The sequence below is a fragment of the Dreissena polymorpha genome, chromosome 8 (genome assembly GCF_020536995.1).
Source record: "Dreissena polymorpha isolate Duluth1 chromosome 8, UMN_Dpol_1.0, whole genome shotgun sequence".
Classification (NCBI taxonomy): Eukaryota; Metazoa; Mollusca; class Bivalvia; order Myida; family Dreissenidae; genus Dreissena; species Dreissena polymorpha.
In genome coordinates, this window is record NC_068362.1 from 76,927,137 (window position 1) to 76,947,198 (window position 20,062).

The window sequence follows — 20,062 nt, forward strand, 5'->3', positions numbered from 1 at the left end:
TGTTCCGGCCAGCGTAGCTCAGTCAGTCTGTGTAATTGCGCAGTCTGGTAGAATACAGAATAGTTTATTTCGACTTAAGCATATAAATAGCTCATCGTCATAAAAATTAATATGCTATAACATCATGCGTTTCAATTAAATACAAAACATATATCATTCCGCAGAAATATCAATTTAAAAAGGAATGAAATACAGCATGTTTTAGCGAGAATGTCACATGGATGAGGTTAATAAATAGTGTAAAAATGTAGTTTAATAATTGCAACATTTATAACATTATTCTTAAGTTTATTGTGTTTGCGAAAAATATATAATTTATCCTACATATATAAGACATTTTCTAGCATTTTATGCAAAACATAGCTAGTTTTCTTAACACTATTTTATTAAGAACTATTAAGTTGTTAAGTAGGTAAGGGGCTACGCTTTCCGCTATAAATTATACAAGGTTTCGTGGTCTCATTTGGTATCTCCTGACCAAACTGCGAAATGCGCAGGCAGGGCTATATCTACGCCGGCCGCATATGGCAGAGGCACATTTTCGCATGACGCGGGTTTTTAAAAATCTCTTTGTTTCTTTTAAATGAAACGTCTAAGCACACTACTTTTCGATAGAGAATTGAAGTAAAACTGTGTTATTTACAGGAACCTGGCAAATGTCGGTAGCCATTCATTCTTTCAAGAACGATTTCCACACTGACTCACCGAGTACGGAAATTATTTGTGGTTAGATAATTAAACGATTTATGTCATATCACGACGCTATATACTGTTTCGGCAGTTTTTGTTTTCTCATATTGAAAGCAAAAGTGTGTTATCAATGTTTATCGATAGTCCATTATGTCTTCCCTGGACGATTCAGTGACCGAGTACCGAGTCAAAATGCGAAGTTTGCTATCAATGCGAAAAGCTGATTTTAATATTTATATAAGTATTAGTTAAACATTCATATATTTCAAACAAAATATTATCGAAAATGATTAAAACAAACCTTTTTGTTGTTTTCTCACGAGTTAAAACGAATATGGATAAATTATTTCCGATTGTCACGATTTTTCTCAATTAACAGCGTATTACTTATCATTATGAAACAATAATGAAATGGAATTTATATGCATATACAAATAAAACATATTGCTTTAAATATTGGATTTTGCTTTACATAATGAAATTATAGTTCTATTGATCACTGCATGCACTGTTACAATGGTATGCAAATTATAATTCAAAACTCTGTTACAATGGTATGCCAATTATAATTCAAAACTCACATTCGCTGAATTTCTTTTATTCAAATAATGTCACTGCTACAATGACATTTGTTTACAGAAATACTATAATTTCTATAATGAATAATATACACATGAACAAATCTTTGGTTTCAACTCATACACATATTTGAATAAATTATATTTATAACACACACTGCAAACACGGTAGATATGTTTAATGTCTGAAAAAGATGCATGTCCGAAGATGACACGTTTTTAATTTTATCAATTAAATTATAAGGTGTTATCCCAACAACCGTTTGCGAAAGCGCGTCAGTCTATGACATTTTAACGGACCGCGCGAAGGGATTTGTTCTGTTGCTGGCGAATGAGGAGATAAATCCGTACGGGTACGGCTTGCGTAGTGGCGCTGCGTCTGACAGCTGCTTCATCTGAAACAACAATCACTCATTTTGTATGTGTGGCTCGTAGAACAACGGAGAAAGTAAGAAAACATGACGATCGTCGATTAAATACGATTAATAACCGTGTAATGGGCACGATGATTTCGTTATAATAACACACGTACAGGATTCAACACAACTTTCGGCTTTGTGCGCGGTTTCCAACACGACAACAGCGAGACATTAGGCGACTTCTAAGTATAATGTATATTTAAATTGAAGTGATGCGTGCATATATACAGCTGTTCAGTGTTCCTCCCAAACCATGTAAGATTCCCGATGATCGAGAAAAAGTAAGTAAATACAAGTCAATGTTTGCTCGGATTATTAGATCAGGGCGACTGTTTCGTGTTTCGTGTGTACTTATTACCTCCTCTGGGGAGAGCTCCCAACCGGAAGAAGCGCCCATGTTGTCCTCCAGCTGCTGAACGGAAGTACATCCGATGATCACTGAGGACACCACTTCCTGTTGTATCAGCCAGCGCAGCGCCACCTGGGCCACTGACTTGTCTGAAAGAGAAAATCGTCCATGCACTGATCGACTGTCAAAAGGACGTTAATTGCAGATAATTCACAGCAGTCATTAACCAAATAACACGCACCTTTGTCCTTTGCTATTGTTTTCAAGACGTCGATTGTTTTCCAGTAGTTGTCGTTGTCTTTCTCCTCGTCCCACGGGCTCCACCAGTTTTTCCCCTCGGCCAGTTTCTCTGCCAGATACCCGGCCCTACTTTCCTTGGGGTCCGGTCTAACATCCCGCTTGAGTTTGTCGGTCAGCAAGCCTCTATAGGGGGTAACAACGGTGAAATGAACTTCCAAGGGGTTGGCTGGTTGCAATTTATTTGGAATGTGTCATAAATACCCGGTTGTTATCCCATGCATGGGTTAAATAAAATTTAGCATTGATAATTATAACCAATATATTAACAATGTACGGTATTGATGAAGTGTTGCAGGAATCTCATATTAACTGTTCATATAAGAGAGTCTTGTTGTGTATACTGGGCACTCAATACTGTTATGAAATAATTTTAAACTGTATCATGGAAAATCGAGAGCACCCAACATATGACCGAAATTTCTACTTAGAACAAGCGGGCACAACACGATCTATCGGTATTTTAATCCGCTGCAGAATGACTTGTAAACTGGCGGGCATGAATGACTTGAAAACTGGCGGGCATGAATGACTTGTAAACTGGCGTGAATACAATGTCGTTTTTTTAAGATACTTTTCTGGACAAAATATGTATTGGTTGCTACATATTTATATCAGCCATGAATCAGTATGCTATAATATACTAGTATACAGAAGTTACATTATATAGTTCAAAGGTGGCAATGTAAACGTCATTCCAAAAAATAGTTTCGTCTTAGTAAACAAGTACAAAAAATCACGTTTTAAATTTTCTTTGGCAACCAACCATCTTCATACGCTGTTTTTGTTATGGTTGTTCATGTACATGCTATGGTGGCATACCCCTTGAGCGGGCTCCATGGCAACACTGCGATGCCCTCGTTCTGACACACCTGGAACGCCTCCAGCTCCGAGTCGCGCTCACACAAGCTGTACTGTTGCTGAAATTTAACATTTAATAATTAAAAAAAACCATAAAAACATTCAGTCTTCATTGCCAAATAGGCCAATAAGCAATACATATGCAACGTAGATTGATTGTCTTGAGTCATTCGTAAACAAGGCCATTCTGTTCTTGACTAAGACGTTACGAACGTCAGTGTATGATAGATCTACTAACGTAAGATTTCCAAAACAATCTAGCATTACATTCGTTACATGTAGGGTAACTTAGTGATTACAAAAAGTATTTTCGCAAGGAATTGTTTCGTTTTGTGTAACGTAACACAATAATTCATATAAAGCATATGCGCCTTAGCTCTCGCTTTATGAAATGATTACTCGTAATCAATATTGATCATTTTCGCGTTAACTGTTGCGCAACGCAATGTTTTAGATTCACCATTTTCACTTCACTTGCAGCTTACGACAATGATTGTGATTTAGATTATTCGCGTTACCTTTAACGTAACGGAATGCTATGAATTAACATTTTCACGAATACATGTAGCGTCTTGCAAAATTTATGTTAGCCATTTTAGATTGACGTGTAGCTTCATGGAACATGATTAACATATAGAAACCATTGTAGAATAACGCATTATTCAGATTTGGCATTTTTACGCGACCCGTTTTATCATGCAATGAATAATTAATAACATTTTCGCATTATCTGTTTCGTAACGCAATTTGTACGTTTAGACATGTTCGCGTTATCTGAAGTATATCGCATATTTAGCATTTTCGCGTTACACGTAGCGTCAGGCAAGGATAAATATGAGCCGCGCTCTGTGAAAAGGGGGTTTACAGCATGTGCGTAAAGTGTCGCCCCTAATTAGCGAGTGCAGACCGCACAGGCTAAGCAAGTAAGCAGGGACTTCACTTTCCCTTTAACTAGATTTTTGGTAAGAAGAGTTTTTCTTGAAACTAAAAATATCATAAAAGCGGAAAGCGTCGTCCCTGATTAGCCTGTGCGGATTGCACAGGCTACCGATAATCTGGAACGACATATTACGCACATGCTTATAAACCCCATTTTCACAGAGCACGGCCCATATATAACAATTTTGCGTTACCTGTAATGTTATACAAGGATTCAAATTCAGCATCTTTGCCGTATCCGCAATTTTTTGCAACTGCCAGCCGCAAACGTTACTGAAACCATAGTAACGGATCTTTCCGCAGCGCACGAGGTCATCGAACGTACGTAACGTCTCTTCCAAGGGAGTTCCGTTGTCCCATACGTGGCCCTGGAAACATAACAAGAAGGCACAAATATATATGTCATCCAATACACTCTACTTACACATTGAAAGGACCCAGCATACAATTTTCTTAACCGATGAAAGGACAATTGTATCTTCCCTTTTTACATATAATAATACGATATATACGTGTAGTATCTGAAATTTACACTAAATCAGTGTTGTATTACCAGTACACAAGATTTAAAAAGCGTAACAATAATGTTAATGGTCGTCTTCATTCATTCGCTGGTGCGTTATACGATTTTTGTAATGGAAACTATTTGCAAAACATGAACTAATGTTTGTGCATAAACAATATGTTTTTAGAACACACTGTGTATTTGCCAAATTAGATTAAAACATCAGTGTGTGTATGCGTGTAAATTTCGAAGTTTTAATGCACCTTAAGCTGCGAAATGTAAGGACCCGCAGCGTGTCCCGCAACACCTACCCAATCTCACACAAGTTTGCACAATTTTGAATAACAGCAACATCCAGCTTATTAGATTTTATTGAAATATATTCAATTTTAGTATGGCATTGTCTTGGAGGGGGGAAGTCCGAAGAAACCCCGCCTGTTCTGCATGATGACAACCAACTAAATTCACATGGGCCGGGATTGGGACTAGACCCGAAGTAGTGAGGCGCTTATGACACCCGCTGCACTAAGGCTATCTGGACAGCCGACATAACAAAGCAATAGTGTGCCCACCTGATAGAGGTCCAGATAGTTCGTCTGCAGTCTGTCCAGACTGGGTCCCAGACTCTCCACAATGTGTCGTCTGCTGAGACCCACACCGTTGTTCAGTCGGGTCATGTCCATCGGGATGCCCGCCTTCGACGCAATGACGATGTCATCTCGCGACTTGCTAGAATTACATTAAACAACAGTACTGTAACATTGCAATAATACGATATTTACCTGCGACATCTTATAATCCGTATTTATTGGTAATAATTTAAACGTTTTGTTAGATGCACATAGACGCATTAATCTGATAAAAATCGCCTAGCGACCGGGAGGTCACGGGTTCGATCCCCACTGTGGGAACGTTCTTCGGATCACTCCCAAAAACACCAAGTACTGGATCTAGGCCTAGGAAACGGACTCGAGAGCGTTGCAATAAGCCTACGGCTTTCGATGCAATCGAGCTAAAATAAATAAGTTTAAACAAATCTAAATATAAATCAGTAATCCTAGATATGTTAGACCAGTATTCACATACATGTAGTTGCTTATTAAGGCATTACTAAAGTACAACATGGATTACCCATTAGCAGTGACCCAAGGGCAACTGAAACCTTAAATGTGAGCACTGCCCGTAAAGTTTTCGACAAAACTCTTAAATCCTCTCTACAGGTATAGACAACTCATGTTAAAATGTAACTTTATGTCCCCCGAATACTAGTAACCTATAAAATTTAATGGATCACTTTTGAAGCCATGTTCCAATGATTTTCTCGGAATTTCCGTTTGCATAGATGTCGGCTGTATCGATGAAGTTGCCGCCCAGTTCCACGAATTTGTCAAGGATCTGGTGCGACGCCTCTTCGTTGAGCTGTCTTGGATTGCTATAGAACTGTAATGAGATTGTGCTTCCTTTGCGATTGAGTGGCGACTTTAACAAAGATTTATTTGACGATCACTATCAATTTATATGATTATAATTGATCGAGGTGAATAAATATGCACATTAACTTCATACGTTAGGATTTGTCCTGAGATAGACTTAGATACACTAACTAGCAGGATGATGTATGGCTGCATCTCCATTAACCTTTGAGAAAAGTGCACTGTGTTAAAATGCTAAGACCATGCCAGAAAATGTGAATGGAATGGTCGTTCTTATCATGCAGATCATTTTGACAAGTTCCCTGTCATTTTCTGCCCATTTGTCGCTATCTCCGCTATTGACGTTCATTTCTGAGTTTTTTTCTTATGTGCGAATATAAAAGACCTCACACTCTGTCCATTCATCACAAGATTATCATATTTAGCATCACAAGGTTATCATAGTTAGCATCACAAGATTATCATAGTTAGCATTACAAGATTATCATAGTTAGCATCACAAAATTATCATAGTTAGCATCACAAGATTATCATAGTTAGTATTACAAGATTATCATAGTTAGCATCACAAAATTATCATAGTTAGCATCACAAGATTATCAAAGTTAGTATTACAAGATTATCATAGTAAGTATCATAAAGATTATCATAGCTAGCTTCACAAGATTATCATAGTTAGCATCACAAAATTATCATAGTTAGCATTACAAGATTATCATAGTTAGCATCACAAGATTATCATAGTTAGTATTACAAGATTATCATAGTTAGCATCATAAAGATTATCATAGCTAGCATCACAAGATTATCATAGTTAGCATCACAAAATTATCATAGTTAGCATCACAAGATTATCATAGTTAGCATCACAAGATTATCATAGTAAGCATCACAAGATTATCATAGTTAGCATCACAAGATTATCATAGTTAGCATTACAAGATTATCATAGTTAGCATCACAAAATTATCATAGTTAGCATCACAAGATTGTCATAGTTAGCATTACAAGATTATTATAGTTAGCATCACAAGATTATCATAGTTAGCATCATAAAGATTATCATAGCTAGCATCACAAGATTATCATAGTTAGCATCACAAAATTATCATAGTTAACATTACAAGATTATCATAGCAAGCATCACAAGAATATCATAGCTAGCATCACAAGATAATCATAGTTAGCATCACAAGATAATCAGAGTTAGCATCACAAGATTATCATATTTATCATCACAAGATTGTCATAGTTCGCATTACAAGATTATCATATTTAAAATACACCAAACCACGAGTGTTAAAAAGAACGTGCTCGGTTGCGATCATCAATCATGAGCTTTAAAAAACGAACAATCAATCATGACCTAACAATCATGAACTATTAATAATGAACTATTAATCATGAACTATTAATAATGAACTATTTATCATGAAGTAGTGACGGCGAACTTACCGCTGGGAACATACCCTTATCGGTCGAGCCAAAGGTCATGGCGCCTAGGCAGAGGTTCGAGACCTTCACCCCAGACCTTCCGAGGAAATTATAATCCACTTTAGTCGCCATGTTAGCTGATCTGAAACGTTCACACGTAAATGATGTATGTTAGCATATCATATGAACTGCAACTCGGGTCTACTCCGCTGGTGATGGCCACACAACAAGCTTTTGCAAGTGCTTGATGAGATCCTCTGTACCATTTTCGACAACTATGTTTTAAACGTAAATTTACGGAACTCTAGTGTCTTCCCATGACGGAGTATAACGCTCCTGAACAAAAAAGTCTCAAAGTTATGAGGATTTGCTGTATTGTTGTCAGTGCATGGTTTCTGTTTGTTGAACGTTGCAAATCGTTTTTAAGAAAGGGACTACATTCTTTGAAAAAACAAACTATAACGCGCAATAAATTCTTATCCAAGTAATACATCAAAATGATTTGACAATCGGAATTCTTTATGTTCCCTATATGACAGTACTGCTAAAGCAGTCATTTTGAAAAATAAAGTTTAACTGTAAAATTGAGGTAAAGACCCAAATTAAAGTTGATGGCAGAAAATGTCGTTAAACTGGCCGTTAAAAACAGCGTTATTTTGAGCAACCCAATTTTAACGCCTACACTTGTTTAAAAGGTGTTTTGAGCAACTCGGCCCAGTTATTTATTTTAAACAGAGGCGTAGCGACATTATTCGGCGCCCGGGGACAATGTAAAAATTGTGCACCCCTTCTTCCTGTGAAACATTGGAGTATAGTATTCTGTCTCATTGAAAAAATAGAGCACATTAGTCGATACACAACATGACATAATACCACTATCACCAAACAAGGCAAATGATGACAGAGAACGTCACACGACGGACAAAAGGCGATCACAAAAGCTCACCATGAGCACGTTGTGCTCAGTTGAGCTAAAAAGACAGGAAAGGAAGACCAATTGGAGACAATGTAATGTTTACTTCTACAGTGACAACACAATCATATTGCCTGTTAGTCTTTATCAACAGCCACCCAATGCGTACATTCCAAAAACTCTTCATACTAAATTTATTTTTCTAGCCTTCATGCCCGCAAATTTGTCAATGATAGCATCAAAGTCTATGTTTTAACCGTTTCCTTCTCTATACTGAGAAGTGCGAGATTACATATACGATCTTGTCCCATCGATGCCCTTAGGTATGAGAGAATGAGCTTCAGCTTGCTGACGGAACGCTCGCAACTGGCTATTGACACCGCAATTGTAAAAAGATTTTGCAGAGCAATACGCAAATTGGGAAAGACATCATCACCATACGACACAATGAAAGAAATAAGTTCCAAAGGTGTTGATGATAAAGAATCATCTCTCGTAGTCAGTAACATTTTACAGTCTTGAATCTCGTTAAACAGTTCTTCGCATTGAATATCAGTGTCATAAAAATTGGCTAAATCAAAGCAATTTTGGCGAAGCGTTTTCAAATCCTCGCTTTTTACAAGATTGTGAACATCCAGTAAAAATCCAAACTTTGAGTTCAAGTCTTTGAAGGGAATGAACCTTGTTGTTATTTCTTGTTGAAATATATCCAAAACACTCTTCATAACGCGCGCAATCTCTTCTTCTGCAGAAAGCACGACATCCCGTGCCAATTCTCCAGGAATCCGCCTCCTTCTGGTGCGTCTTTGAATTTCGATTTCCCATTCTTCACTCCTATTCTTGACACTGTTAAGGGCGCTTTTTCAAAAAACCATAGCGCGTTGAATGAATTTGTGCTTCAAGTGCTTCAAGATCAGAGGATACATCCTTGAAATTCATGGTAGGGTCCTGAAAACGTTTTTGAACCTGATCAATTCGTCCTAGAATGTCGTGCCAGAAATAGATATAAGCAGGAGGAAATTGAATTCCAGAACATTTGTTAGCAACATTTCTGCATCAGTTCTAGTATCAGTTGACTGATTCATATCTTCTGATAGTCTCTCAAGCAATTCCAGAACGAGACCGCTTGTCAGCTCAGAATCGGTTCTTTATAGTCTGGTCACCCGTTCACTCTATCGTAGTAGACAGATGGGTGGCACTACAAATTCTTGGTCCAACACGAATACAATGAGTCTTCTTTGGGCGCCCCCTCATGATGGCTCCCAGGGCAAAGTGCCCCCCCCATAGCTACGCCTCTGATTTTAAAGATTCAGCGCCAAAAACTTAATTGAGACAATATGGCTACAAATGTATATCCTTACGTTTAAACACCGACTATGTATATGCACCTGTACAATAATTGTAGTGCATGTTGGTTACTATTAAAAATATCAAATTTTATGCCAGAAAACATACATATTCACCAAATGTTAATTAACCAAGACGATTTTAAATAACAAATATGGTTGTAAACTTGTAATACATGCGATGTATGTTCTTTAACCGCGTTCGTAATTGTATAATTATTGGCTACGTTTCTCGATAAAAAATACATTTTTGCATGAGCTTAATTACTAACCTTTAGTTTCATAACAACGCCATACAATCCAGTTTAAATTGTATCTTATTTTATCTTTAAAAAATCTCTACGCCATATGCCACTGTTTATCAGTAACTATCCAACATATCAAATTTTATGCCAAAACAAACATACATTATTCATCATGTTAAAACAACCAAATGCAAATTAACAATAAGAATTTTAAATATTTGTTGAGCATGTAGATCTAAATTATTGTATATGTACGTCTCTCAATGAAAATACATTATTTCATAAACACAATTACTTACTATAAGTGTAATAAAAACGCCCAGCAATGTCGTTTAAACTTAAGTAATCTCAATACCTTATGCCACTGTTTATAAATAACGTAGAACACAATACCCAAGCAGAGGTAAAGTATATGCAAGCGTTTACACAACTGTGCATTTGAAGAAGGAAACTACTTTACAATAGGCGATACAGCCGTACGCTAGACGAGTTGCGGTGGTCTTAACATCGGAGATTTATCACAGGGGGTGGATCGTACGCAAGTAAATGGTGGAGTGTAAGTGAGAAAAATACTAACTGGCGGTCAATGGCTGATTTTACGATGTTTTCGTAAGGACTTTTGAAAGGTTTATACATTGACCATATTTATTCGACATTATTCTTACGCGCATGATATACTGATATACATTTAACCTCGGTATAAATCCTCTATATGCATGTTCCATATTAAAAAAGTTATTCAGGAATTTATACGCAAGTGCCTGACACGGTCGACACGGTTCTTTGTATGTGCATTTTATCAGCAGTATTTATTGAAAGGTGGACTCAAGAAACATAATAGTTTGAACACCGGTTAGTATTTTTCTCACTTTATTCCATCAGTTACTTGCGTACTTTTTTCTTTGTATTCTTTTTTTAACTGGAGATTGTTTGATCCAATGTTTACATTTATCAATATAAAGCATTTTATGACAAACTTCAAGACATGCCAAAATCTGTTAAAGGGGCCTTTTCACAGATTTTGGCATTTTTTAACTTATTCATTAAATGCTTTATATTGATAAATGTAAACATTGGATCGTAAAAGCTTCAGTAAAAAAATCAAGAATAAAATTAAAAAAATGAAAAGAACATTGCCCGGAGCAGGTTTCGAACCAGTGACCCCTGGAGTCCTGCCACAGTCCTGAAGTAAAAAACGCTCTAGCCTACTGAGCTATTCCGCCGAGTACACATACTTGACGTATTTTATACCTTATATAAGCAATCTTCGTAGTTTCACAAAATTTAACGGCAAAAACAGAACTCTCCAAATTATTCAATCGTTTCGCGTTGCAACGCTTTATAATTTTTAGATTTTAAAATCGTCAAAAGATGCATATAATGGCTATATTAGAGCATGGTAAATGTTCAGTATTACTGTTTCCTCACAAATATCATAACTAAAACGAAAATGTGCGAATCTGAAACAACTTTTTTCAATTTTGTCAATTTACCAAAGCGTGAAAAGATCCCTTTAAAAAGTCACTTAAAATAGTACGTGCTCGGTTGCGATCATCAATCATGACCTAACAATCATGAACTATTAATAATGAAGTATTTATTAAAGCATTTAATAACAAAATTCAAAACATGCCAAAATCTGTGAAAATGCCACTTTAATTGACACTATATGGCTACAGATGTATATCCTTACGTTTAAACACCGAGTATGTGTATGCAACTGTATAATAGTTGTATTGCATGTCGGTTACTATAAAATATATCAAATATTATGCCAGAAAACAAACATATTCACCAAATGTAAATTAACCATGAAGATTTTAAATAACAAATATGATTGTAAAACATACAATGTATGTTTTTTTACCGCGTTCGGAATTGTTTTGGTTACTTTTCTCGATAAAAAAATACATTTTTGCATAAACGTAATTACTCACCTTTAGTTACATAACAATGCCATGCAATGCGGTCTAAACTGGAAGTATATTGTTGTATCTTTAAAAAATTCTCTACGCCATATGCCACTCTTAATCAATAACTATCCAACGTATCAAATTTGATGCTAAAAACGTACATATTCATTATGTTTTACAACTATATGTAAATTTTCAATAAGGATTTTAAATAACACATTTTTTGTGCGTTAGTTATTGTATATTTACGTCTCTCAATGAAAATACATGATTGCATAAACACAATTACTTACCTTAAGTGTAATAAAAACGCCCAGCAATGAAGTTTAAACTGGAAGTATCTTATTGTATCTTTAAATAATCTCTACACCTTATGCCACTGTTTATTAATAACGTATAACACAATACCCATGCAGAGGTTTTAAAGTATATGAAAGCGTATACACAAATGTGCTTTGGTAGGAAACCCTCTAAGAAGGAAACTACTTTTCAATAGTCGATACGGCCGTACGCTAGACGAGTTGCGTTGGTTTTAACATCGGAGATTTATCACAGGGGGTGGATCGTACACAAGTAACTGGTGGAGCGTAAGTGAGAAAAATACTAACTGGTGTTCAAAATGGCGGTAAATGACTGATTTTTTCGATGCTTTCGTCCGAACTTTTGAAAGGTTAGTACATTTACTATACTTATTCGACATTAAACTAACGCGCAGGATGATCTACTGATATACATTTAACCTCGGTATAAATCCTCTATATGCATTTTCAATATTAAAACAGTTATTGAAAAAATTATACGCAAGTGCCTGACACGGTTCATTGTATGTGCATTTTAAAGCGGGTATATACGATTTTGTATATGTGTTTAATTGTAATATATTGATAAAATATGTTACAATAACACAAAATAGGCAAGAAAAATTATACATTAAAGCCAAATTTCATAAAATGCAGCAAAGACAAATTAGCGCCCCGAGCCGATAGTGACGTACATGTTTTCCTTCAATAACCGAAGCATTCGTCTTTGTATTATAAACCGTTAAACTACGAGGGGTGTTCCAGAAGTTCGTGGATGTTCGCTATAACTTATTAGTTTGCTGGTAAAAGTCAATGAAATTTAAATATTATACAAACCAATTATCACGGACTTTATATATAAGCTAAAAATGCATGAATTCCATAAAGCGTGTTTGAAACGCGTTTCCATAGAGACCTCAGTAACGACATGCGGCGCACGCGTGTATTTTATTATAAGTATGAGCGTTACGCGAATTCAAATTTGGTTTAAATGTCGTTGATAAACAGAATTTACGGCAAATTTCACGTTACAGCGCCTAAGTCCTCCTTACAGCCCGGATTTGGCGCCTATGGACTTCCGCGTCTTCCCGGAAGTTAAATCACATTTGCGCGGTATTCGCTTTGAGAGTAAACAGGAACTTACAGTTGCAGCAAAGCGAATCGCGTCGTCTTTTAGTTTAAACTTATTTATTACGACATAGTAACATATTCATAAGTTACATGAGATTGACATAGGATTGGGCTGAAAGGCGAACCTTATTGGAGCCCTCTCCCGATAGATAATATATTTACGCCTGACATTATGTCATGGCGTCGTAGTAAATTGACAATACAAGATGCAAAATGCAACTTACAAATCCAAAAAACATAATACAGAATGCAACGTATATACAAGTCCACTAACATTGGTGGAAAGGAACAAGCAATTTTACAGGGGAAAAGAAATAGAAATTGAGGGGGGGGGGGAAGGAAACATAAATAGAAAAAGTATTGATTTCGAGGTTGTAAACGGTCATGTAGAAATTTATGGAGAAGAAGAGTGGCAGAGAGAAGAAAATGGATGGCGGCTAGAATCTCTTGGTTGATTTTATGAAGCGCTGAACATGGTCAAATATGATACAATTTTCATCGGCAGAAAGCGAAGGATCACCAAATAGAAAAACATATAGTGATGGAGAACATATCTGCGATACACTATTTAAAAGCTGAGCTCGTTCTACACTGAACTTAGCACAATGAAAGAAAAAGTGGTTGCAGTCTTCAATTTCGTCACAAGAATTGCAGTTAGGCGAGTCATTAATGTTTTTTTTCTAAAAAGATGGGCAGCAAGAGAACTACAATTGGTGCGAAGACGTGTATGTAAAATTTGAAGATTTCGCGGCCCATGGTAAAAATGTTTTGGACTGCTGGAAGGTTCAGTGTTAGTATTCAACATATTTTTAAATGCGGCAATAGATGGTGCATTTTGAATATGACTTGGCAAGGAAATGTGTTCTTATAGAATGATGTTCGGAAGTTGACGTTTTGAATGTCACTTCTATTTCTTAAAGAGTACGGGACAGACTGACCTACTGTAAGCGGGACAAGGTTAGCAAGGTAATCAGGAACATGCGAATTTTTCATTTTGTAAAACATAATGAGTTTGTGTTTGTTTCGCCTAGATTCTAAAGATTCCCAACCGATTTCTGATTGAAGTATTTCAATAGATACTAGTTTTGTTGTGCCAGTAGCAATTCTTGCTGCTTCGTGTTGAATTTTTTCGAGCTCATATTTTTCGGCCTGTGTGCAATTGTCGAATAGGATGTCACCGTATTCGAGAATTGGACGAATAAACGAGATGTATATAGTTTCCAGGGATTGTCTATCAAGTTTGAATTTAAGTTTTCTCATTACGTTAATTCGTTTCCAACACTTTTCTTTTATATAATTTATATGGGTTGACCAATTTAAATTTTCTGTCAGAATTACACCTAAGTGTTTGTGAGAAGAAACTTCTTTAATTGGAGTGTTATTCATAAGTGTAGGGTGAGCATGGTCATGTGTGCTTCTAGATATTAGCAAAGATTCTGTTTTGTTCGGATTGAAATTTACAAGCCATTTAGACGCCCAGACGGATATTTTTTGTAGATCATCGTTCAGAGTGTTTGCTGCAAGAGTGGGATTTTCGACAATGATTGAGAGTGAGGTATCATCAGCAAATAATCTAATGTTTGCACAAATGTCATTAACAATGTCATTGATGTAGATAAGGAATAACAAGGGACCTAGTATAGAGCCCTGGGGGACACCGGCAGGTACGACATTCCACTGAGAACAGGAACCTCGTAGGACAACTCGTTGTCTACGGTTGGAAAGATACGATTTAAACCAAGTTAGCATAATGTTAGATATTCCAATTTCGTTTAATTTAAAAATTAGGCCGTCATGCCACACTCTATCAAAAGCTTTTGATATGTCGCAAAAGACTACTCTGACCTCATTCCCCGAATCAACAGCTTTGGCAAACATATTATAAAGATACGTTAATTGGTTTGTTGTGGAATCGCCAGGTAAAAACCCCGATTGGTACGGCGTTAGGATATTGTAGTCATGCAAGTAATTGAACGTATGCTTGAAAACTATTTTTTCGAAGGCTTTTCCAATTGTATTTAGTAATGATATTGGACGGTAGTTATTTACAAGACTCGGGTCGCCGGATTTAAAAATTGGGCAAACATTTGCGTCTTTCCAAATTGACGGGAAGGATCCCGTGCGAAGGGAATAGTTGAAGAGCTTACACAAAGGACCTGACAATTCTAAGGACAATTCAAGGAGCAATCGATTATTTAGTCCATCAGGACCAGAAGCTTTTCCTAGAGGCAATCCCTTAAGAACTAGTTCTACTTCATATGGTTCAAGAATAAGTTGACCGAGGCTTGATTGGGTTCTATTTGTGACAGTCGGTAATGTTGGTATTTGGCAGTGGTCAATATTTGACTGGGATGTAAACAAATTGTTTAAAATATTTGCTTTGTCGAATGCATTATCAATTATTTTGTTGCCATATTGGATTGGTGGTATTTCGGAGTTTCCCGAGGATTTAATAAAAAATTTCAATGTGGCCCACCAATTTTTTGAACTTTTGCTGCTTGTTTTTAATGTTTCGGTAAGTTTGTTAAAATAATTTTCTTTCGAGCATTTTATAATTTCTGTCGTTTTGTTTCTAATTGTTCTAAATTTTTGCCACAAAAATGGTGTATTAATATTTTTAGCTTTACGATAAGCGCGTTTTCTTTTCCGAATATAACGCCGTATATTATTGTCTAGCCAGGGTGGATCGTTATTACGAATGAGGACATCTCTGTTAGGAATACATTTACTGGATAATTTAATTATGTTGTCACTTATGTTTTTTGCATAGATGTCAATATTTTCGTTTTGTAATATGTCCCAATCAAAAGTGGAAATATCATGACGCAGTTTAGAAAAATCGCCCTTGTCAAAGAGCCAGACGTGTCTTGAGTAAGTACGTTGTCGATTTTTATGAAATTTTAATAGAGCATAAATGGGACAATGATATCTTGTTGTTTGACTTAGAAATGGGTCAGCAACACCACTGGAAAGAATGGTGTTTGGGTTTGATGTTAATATTAGATCAATTAAGCTTGCCGAAGATTCTGTAAAGTGCGTGTTTTCAGAAATTACTTGTGTAAGTGAGAAATGATCACATATGGACTTAAGCTTAGATGCTGATGTCGTGACATTTGCATTCAGGTTGAAATCGCCAGTTATAATAATGTCTTGGATACCAGTATCGAAAGCTAGATGTATTGAGTCTGTGAGAGCGGAATGTTGTTGGGGTGTGGTATTTGGGGGTCTGTAAAAGGCTCCAAACAGCAGAGGCCGGTTCGAGACAGTAATTTCAATCCAAATACATTCAACACCAATTATTTCTAAGTCATCTCGCCGCCTGTGAAAAAGGTTTTCTTTGATATAAACCGCTACACCCCCATGTCTATCCTGACGGTCTTTGCGTTCGGGAACTTTGAAAGAGTTCATCAGAAGTTCTGTACTCGGAATATCATCATTAATCCACGTTTCAGTGAAGGCAAGAATGTCGAAATCGTTCAATTCAGTATAAAGGATATCCAGCTTGGGAAGTAGGCTCTGAACGTTGTAATGGACAAATGAGAAATAGTGTTTAAGGTCAATGTCGGAATCGACAGAGGAAGTGACGGAGGAGATCGAAGATGTTCGAGACGTCGATAGTGGGCCTGGATTTGGATGGACATCGCCTGATAGCATCAGGATAAGAAGAATAACCAGTGAGTTCGTAAGCAAGCATGTACAAATCAACCGCTTGGTAAACATAGTGTTTTGCAGCTGGGCTTCACTTGGTGGGAATCGGGATCGCCTAGAATTTGTCTGAGACTTGATATGGGCATTTTGCGTAGCAGCAAGATATATAGAGAAGGCAGACCGGTGATCTTGATGACAGTAAATGATGATCATAAAAAGTGTTAAAAATCTGAAGTTGAATTTCGGGATACTCAAGCTGGCTTTGTCTTTTCTTAGTTTCATGTTACTCCACTGGGGATGATGTAGGGAAGGGGATGAGCCAGCATGAGTATGATGTTATCGAAAGAGACAAGAGATAGTGAGCCGCCATACGAGAGAAGACAGAAAGGAAGTAAATGAAGTAAATTATGAATGATAATATTTGAAAAATCATTAGGAGTGTACAATACATGTATATACATGCATTTAACACAAGCGCATGCAGTCGTTAATTATTTGAGTTGCTTCAAAGTAATGTTGTTTTCATAAGGGCATGTTTTGGAAACGTAAATGAATAGGATGCTCATTGAGTACATAAAGAACATATTTATAAATGTTAGGCAGTGAAATTTTATTTTAAATTAGTTGGCGAGAAGAAATCCATATTTACCGTTAGACAATTTATAAAGGTTTTAGAACGCGTTCTTTGAAGATAACGGAATGTGTATTTCATAAGCGGACAACTGTTACGTAGTATCAGGAAGGACACAAAGTATTAGTACAAAGGGCATGTTTTGGAAACGTAAATGAATAGGATGCTCATTGAGTACATAAAGAACATATTTATAAATGTTAGGCAGTGAAATTTTATTTTAAATTAGTTGGCGAGAAGAAATCCATATTTACCGTTAAACAATTTATAGATATTTTAGGACGCGTTATTTGAAGATAACGGAATGTGTATTTCATAAGCGGACAACTGTTACGTAGTATTAGGAAGGACACAAAGTATTAGTACAAAGAGGGTTGCTTATGCAATACTTGTTCAGTGAGAAAGACACAAAGTTTAAGTACAAAAATGCTAGCTTATGGCTTATACAATACGTGTTCAATAGGAAGAGAACAAAGTATTAGTTCAAAGAGGGTTGCTTATACAATACTTGTTCAGTGAGACAGGCACAAAGTACAAAAATGCTAGCTTATGACTATACAATACTTGCTCAATTGGAAGGACACAAAGTATTAGTACAAAAAGGATTGCTGATATAATACATGTTTAGTAAGAAATTAATGTTTTTAATTTAAGAAGATATCGTAAAAATTTTGGACACGGCAGTTAATTTCGTTGTAAGAGAGCCAGTTAATACTTGTTCAATAACTAGGACACAAAGTATATTAAATATAAAAATGTTGGCATGTGCAATACTTAATCAGGAAGGACACATAGTATTAGTACAAAGAGGGTTGCTTATACAATACTTGTTCATTAAGAAAGACACATAGTATAAGTACAAAAATGCTAGCTTATGGCTTATACAATACTTGTTCGACAGGAAGGACACAAAGTATAAGTACACAAAGGATTGCTGATATAATACATGTTAAGTGAGAAGGACACAAAGTATCATTTAAAAAAAAACACTAAAAAGACACTAGCTTATGCAATACGGGTAATATATTTATCGCATACTAACGATATATACGCATAAGTGGGCACGCACAACGTATAAGGACAAAAAGGTTAGCCTATACAATACTTGTTCAGTGAGAGGGACACAAAGTATAAGTAAAAAAGGTTAGCTTATGCAATACGGGTAACATATTTATCGCATACTAACGATGTCTACGCATAAGTGGGCACGCACAGAGTTTAAGTACAAAAAGGTTAGCTTATACAATACTTATTCAGTGAGAGGGACACAAAGTATAAGTACAAGAAGGTTAACTTATGCAACATATTTATCGCATACTAACGATGGCTACGCATAAGTGGGCACGCAGGCACAACACACAATCGCACAGTTAATCGGAAACAAAAATGTAAATGCCACACACTTTTGAAATAAAATGTGTTCATAGGAAGACCCATCGTGGTAACTAATTATCACTTAAACGCAGGGCATAGAGTGTGAATGTAAACAGGGTATCTTATGCAATACGGATGACCTATGCATCGCTAGCGAGCGATCGTTACGTGTATTCGTACGCAAGCACAATACACACGCACACACGAATGCAAGCACGCCGCACACACACACACACACACACACGCACGCACGCACGCATGCACGCACGCACGCACGCACACACATACACACTCATTCATTGTACATATTATACATATCATTATATTATTAATATCATAATATTGTCACAAACACGCACCATACAGTGAAAAAAAAAACGTAAGCAGGGATAACTACAATAGGAACATGTACATGCGATAAGTCACTGTGTAAGTTCAGCAAAGAAATGGAAAGCAAGAGTTACACGCCGCTGCGCACATATAATCACATTCAGTCATGCGCGAATAAAACTATTTGGATATCAGCTTTTTGCTAGGTGTTAACAACTGCTAACTGTTCCGTATGACTACTTGTATAACAATGAATGAAGTCTATCTGATAGTGTGATGCTTGAATAAACACGTAATGACGGCAAATATACTGTTCAGGGCAGAAAAGGGGACTTATTCGAACACTTTGAGTTCATCATGTCGAACAACCCTGTGGGTACGGTGATTTAGGTCCTTGACCATAATGATCCCGTCTGCAGTCCAGCAGCCCTCCAGCGTTTTGTATTTTACAAGTTGCCTGGCGGTGTACATGATCTGGCTTCTTTTACGGGTTAAGTCCTCGTTTAGATAGGCACCGGAGAAGCCCGTCGATTTTAGCGCCGCACGAGTTTTGTAAAGGGTTTGACGTGACCGATAAGTTGCAAATTTGACTATGATAGGTCTGCTTTTGGAAGGGCCGGGTTTACCAACACGATGACTTCTGTCAATATCTGACAATTTTATGTCAGCATTGACCTGCTTACACAGTTTGATAATGATGCCATCTGTACTGTCGCCCTCTGTCTCG

General features: G+C 36.7%; 1 protein-coding gene across 4 annotated transcripts; it reads right to left on the reverse strand.

The window, feature by feature from the left end:
• Nucleotides 1-1,272: 1,272 nt before the first annotated feature.
• On the reverse strand, nucleotides 1,273-19,433 carry LOC127841486 (1-deoxyxylulose-5-phosphate synthase YajO-like). Of its 4 annotated transcripts, none has more exons than XM_052370332.1 (9): nucleotides 19,418-19,433; nucleotides 7,527-7,647; nucleotides 5,933-6,078; nucleotides 5,211-5,367; nucleotides 4,328-4,501; nucleotides 3,156-3,253; nucleotides 2,278-2,459; nucleotides 2,046-2,185; nucleotides 1,273-1,663 (listed from the first exon to the last, which is right to left on the reverse strand). In XM_052370332.1, the coding sequence occupies exons 2-9, from the start codon at nucleotides 7,635-7,637 to the stop codon at nucleotides 1,550-1,552; spliced, it is 1,122 nt and encodes a 373-aa protein (XP_052226292.1). In that variant the 5' UTR covers nucleotides 7,638-7,647; nucleotides 19,418-19,433; the 3' UTR covers nucleotides 1,273-1,549. The 4 variants fall into 4 exon arrangements, with proteins under 4 accessions (XP_052226292.1, XP_052226290.1, XP_052226289.1 ...); XM_052370330.1 differs by lacking the exon at nucleotides 19,418-19,433 and adding an exon at nucleotides 12,216-12,332; XM_052370329.1 differs by lacking the exon at nucleotides 19,418-19,433 and adding an exon at nucleotides 10,309-10,472.
• Nucleotides 19,434-20,062: the final 629 nt, after the last annotated feature.

Bases quoted from the DNA above. Each gene is read 5' to 3' on its own strand.
- LOC127841486 (XM_052370332.1), bottom strand. From the start codon at position 7,637: ATGGCGACTAAAGTGGATTATAATTTCCTCGGAAGGTCTGGGGTGAAG. The intron at 3,254-4,327 runs GTAACGCAAAAT...GTTAAATTTCAG, and splicing joins ATCCTTGTATAACATTACAG to CAACAGTACAGCTTGTGTGA. The intron at 2,460-3,155 runs GTATGCCACCAT...TACCCCCTATAG, and splicing joins CCATGGAGCCCGCTCAAGGG to AGGCTTGCTGACCGACAAAC.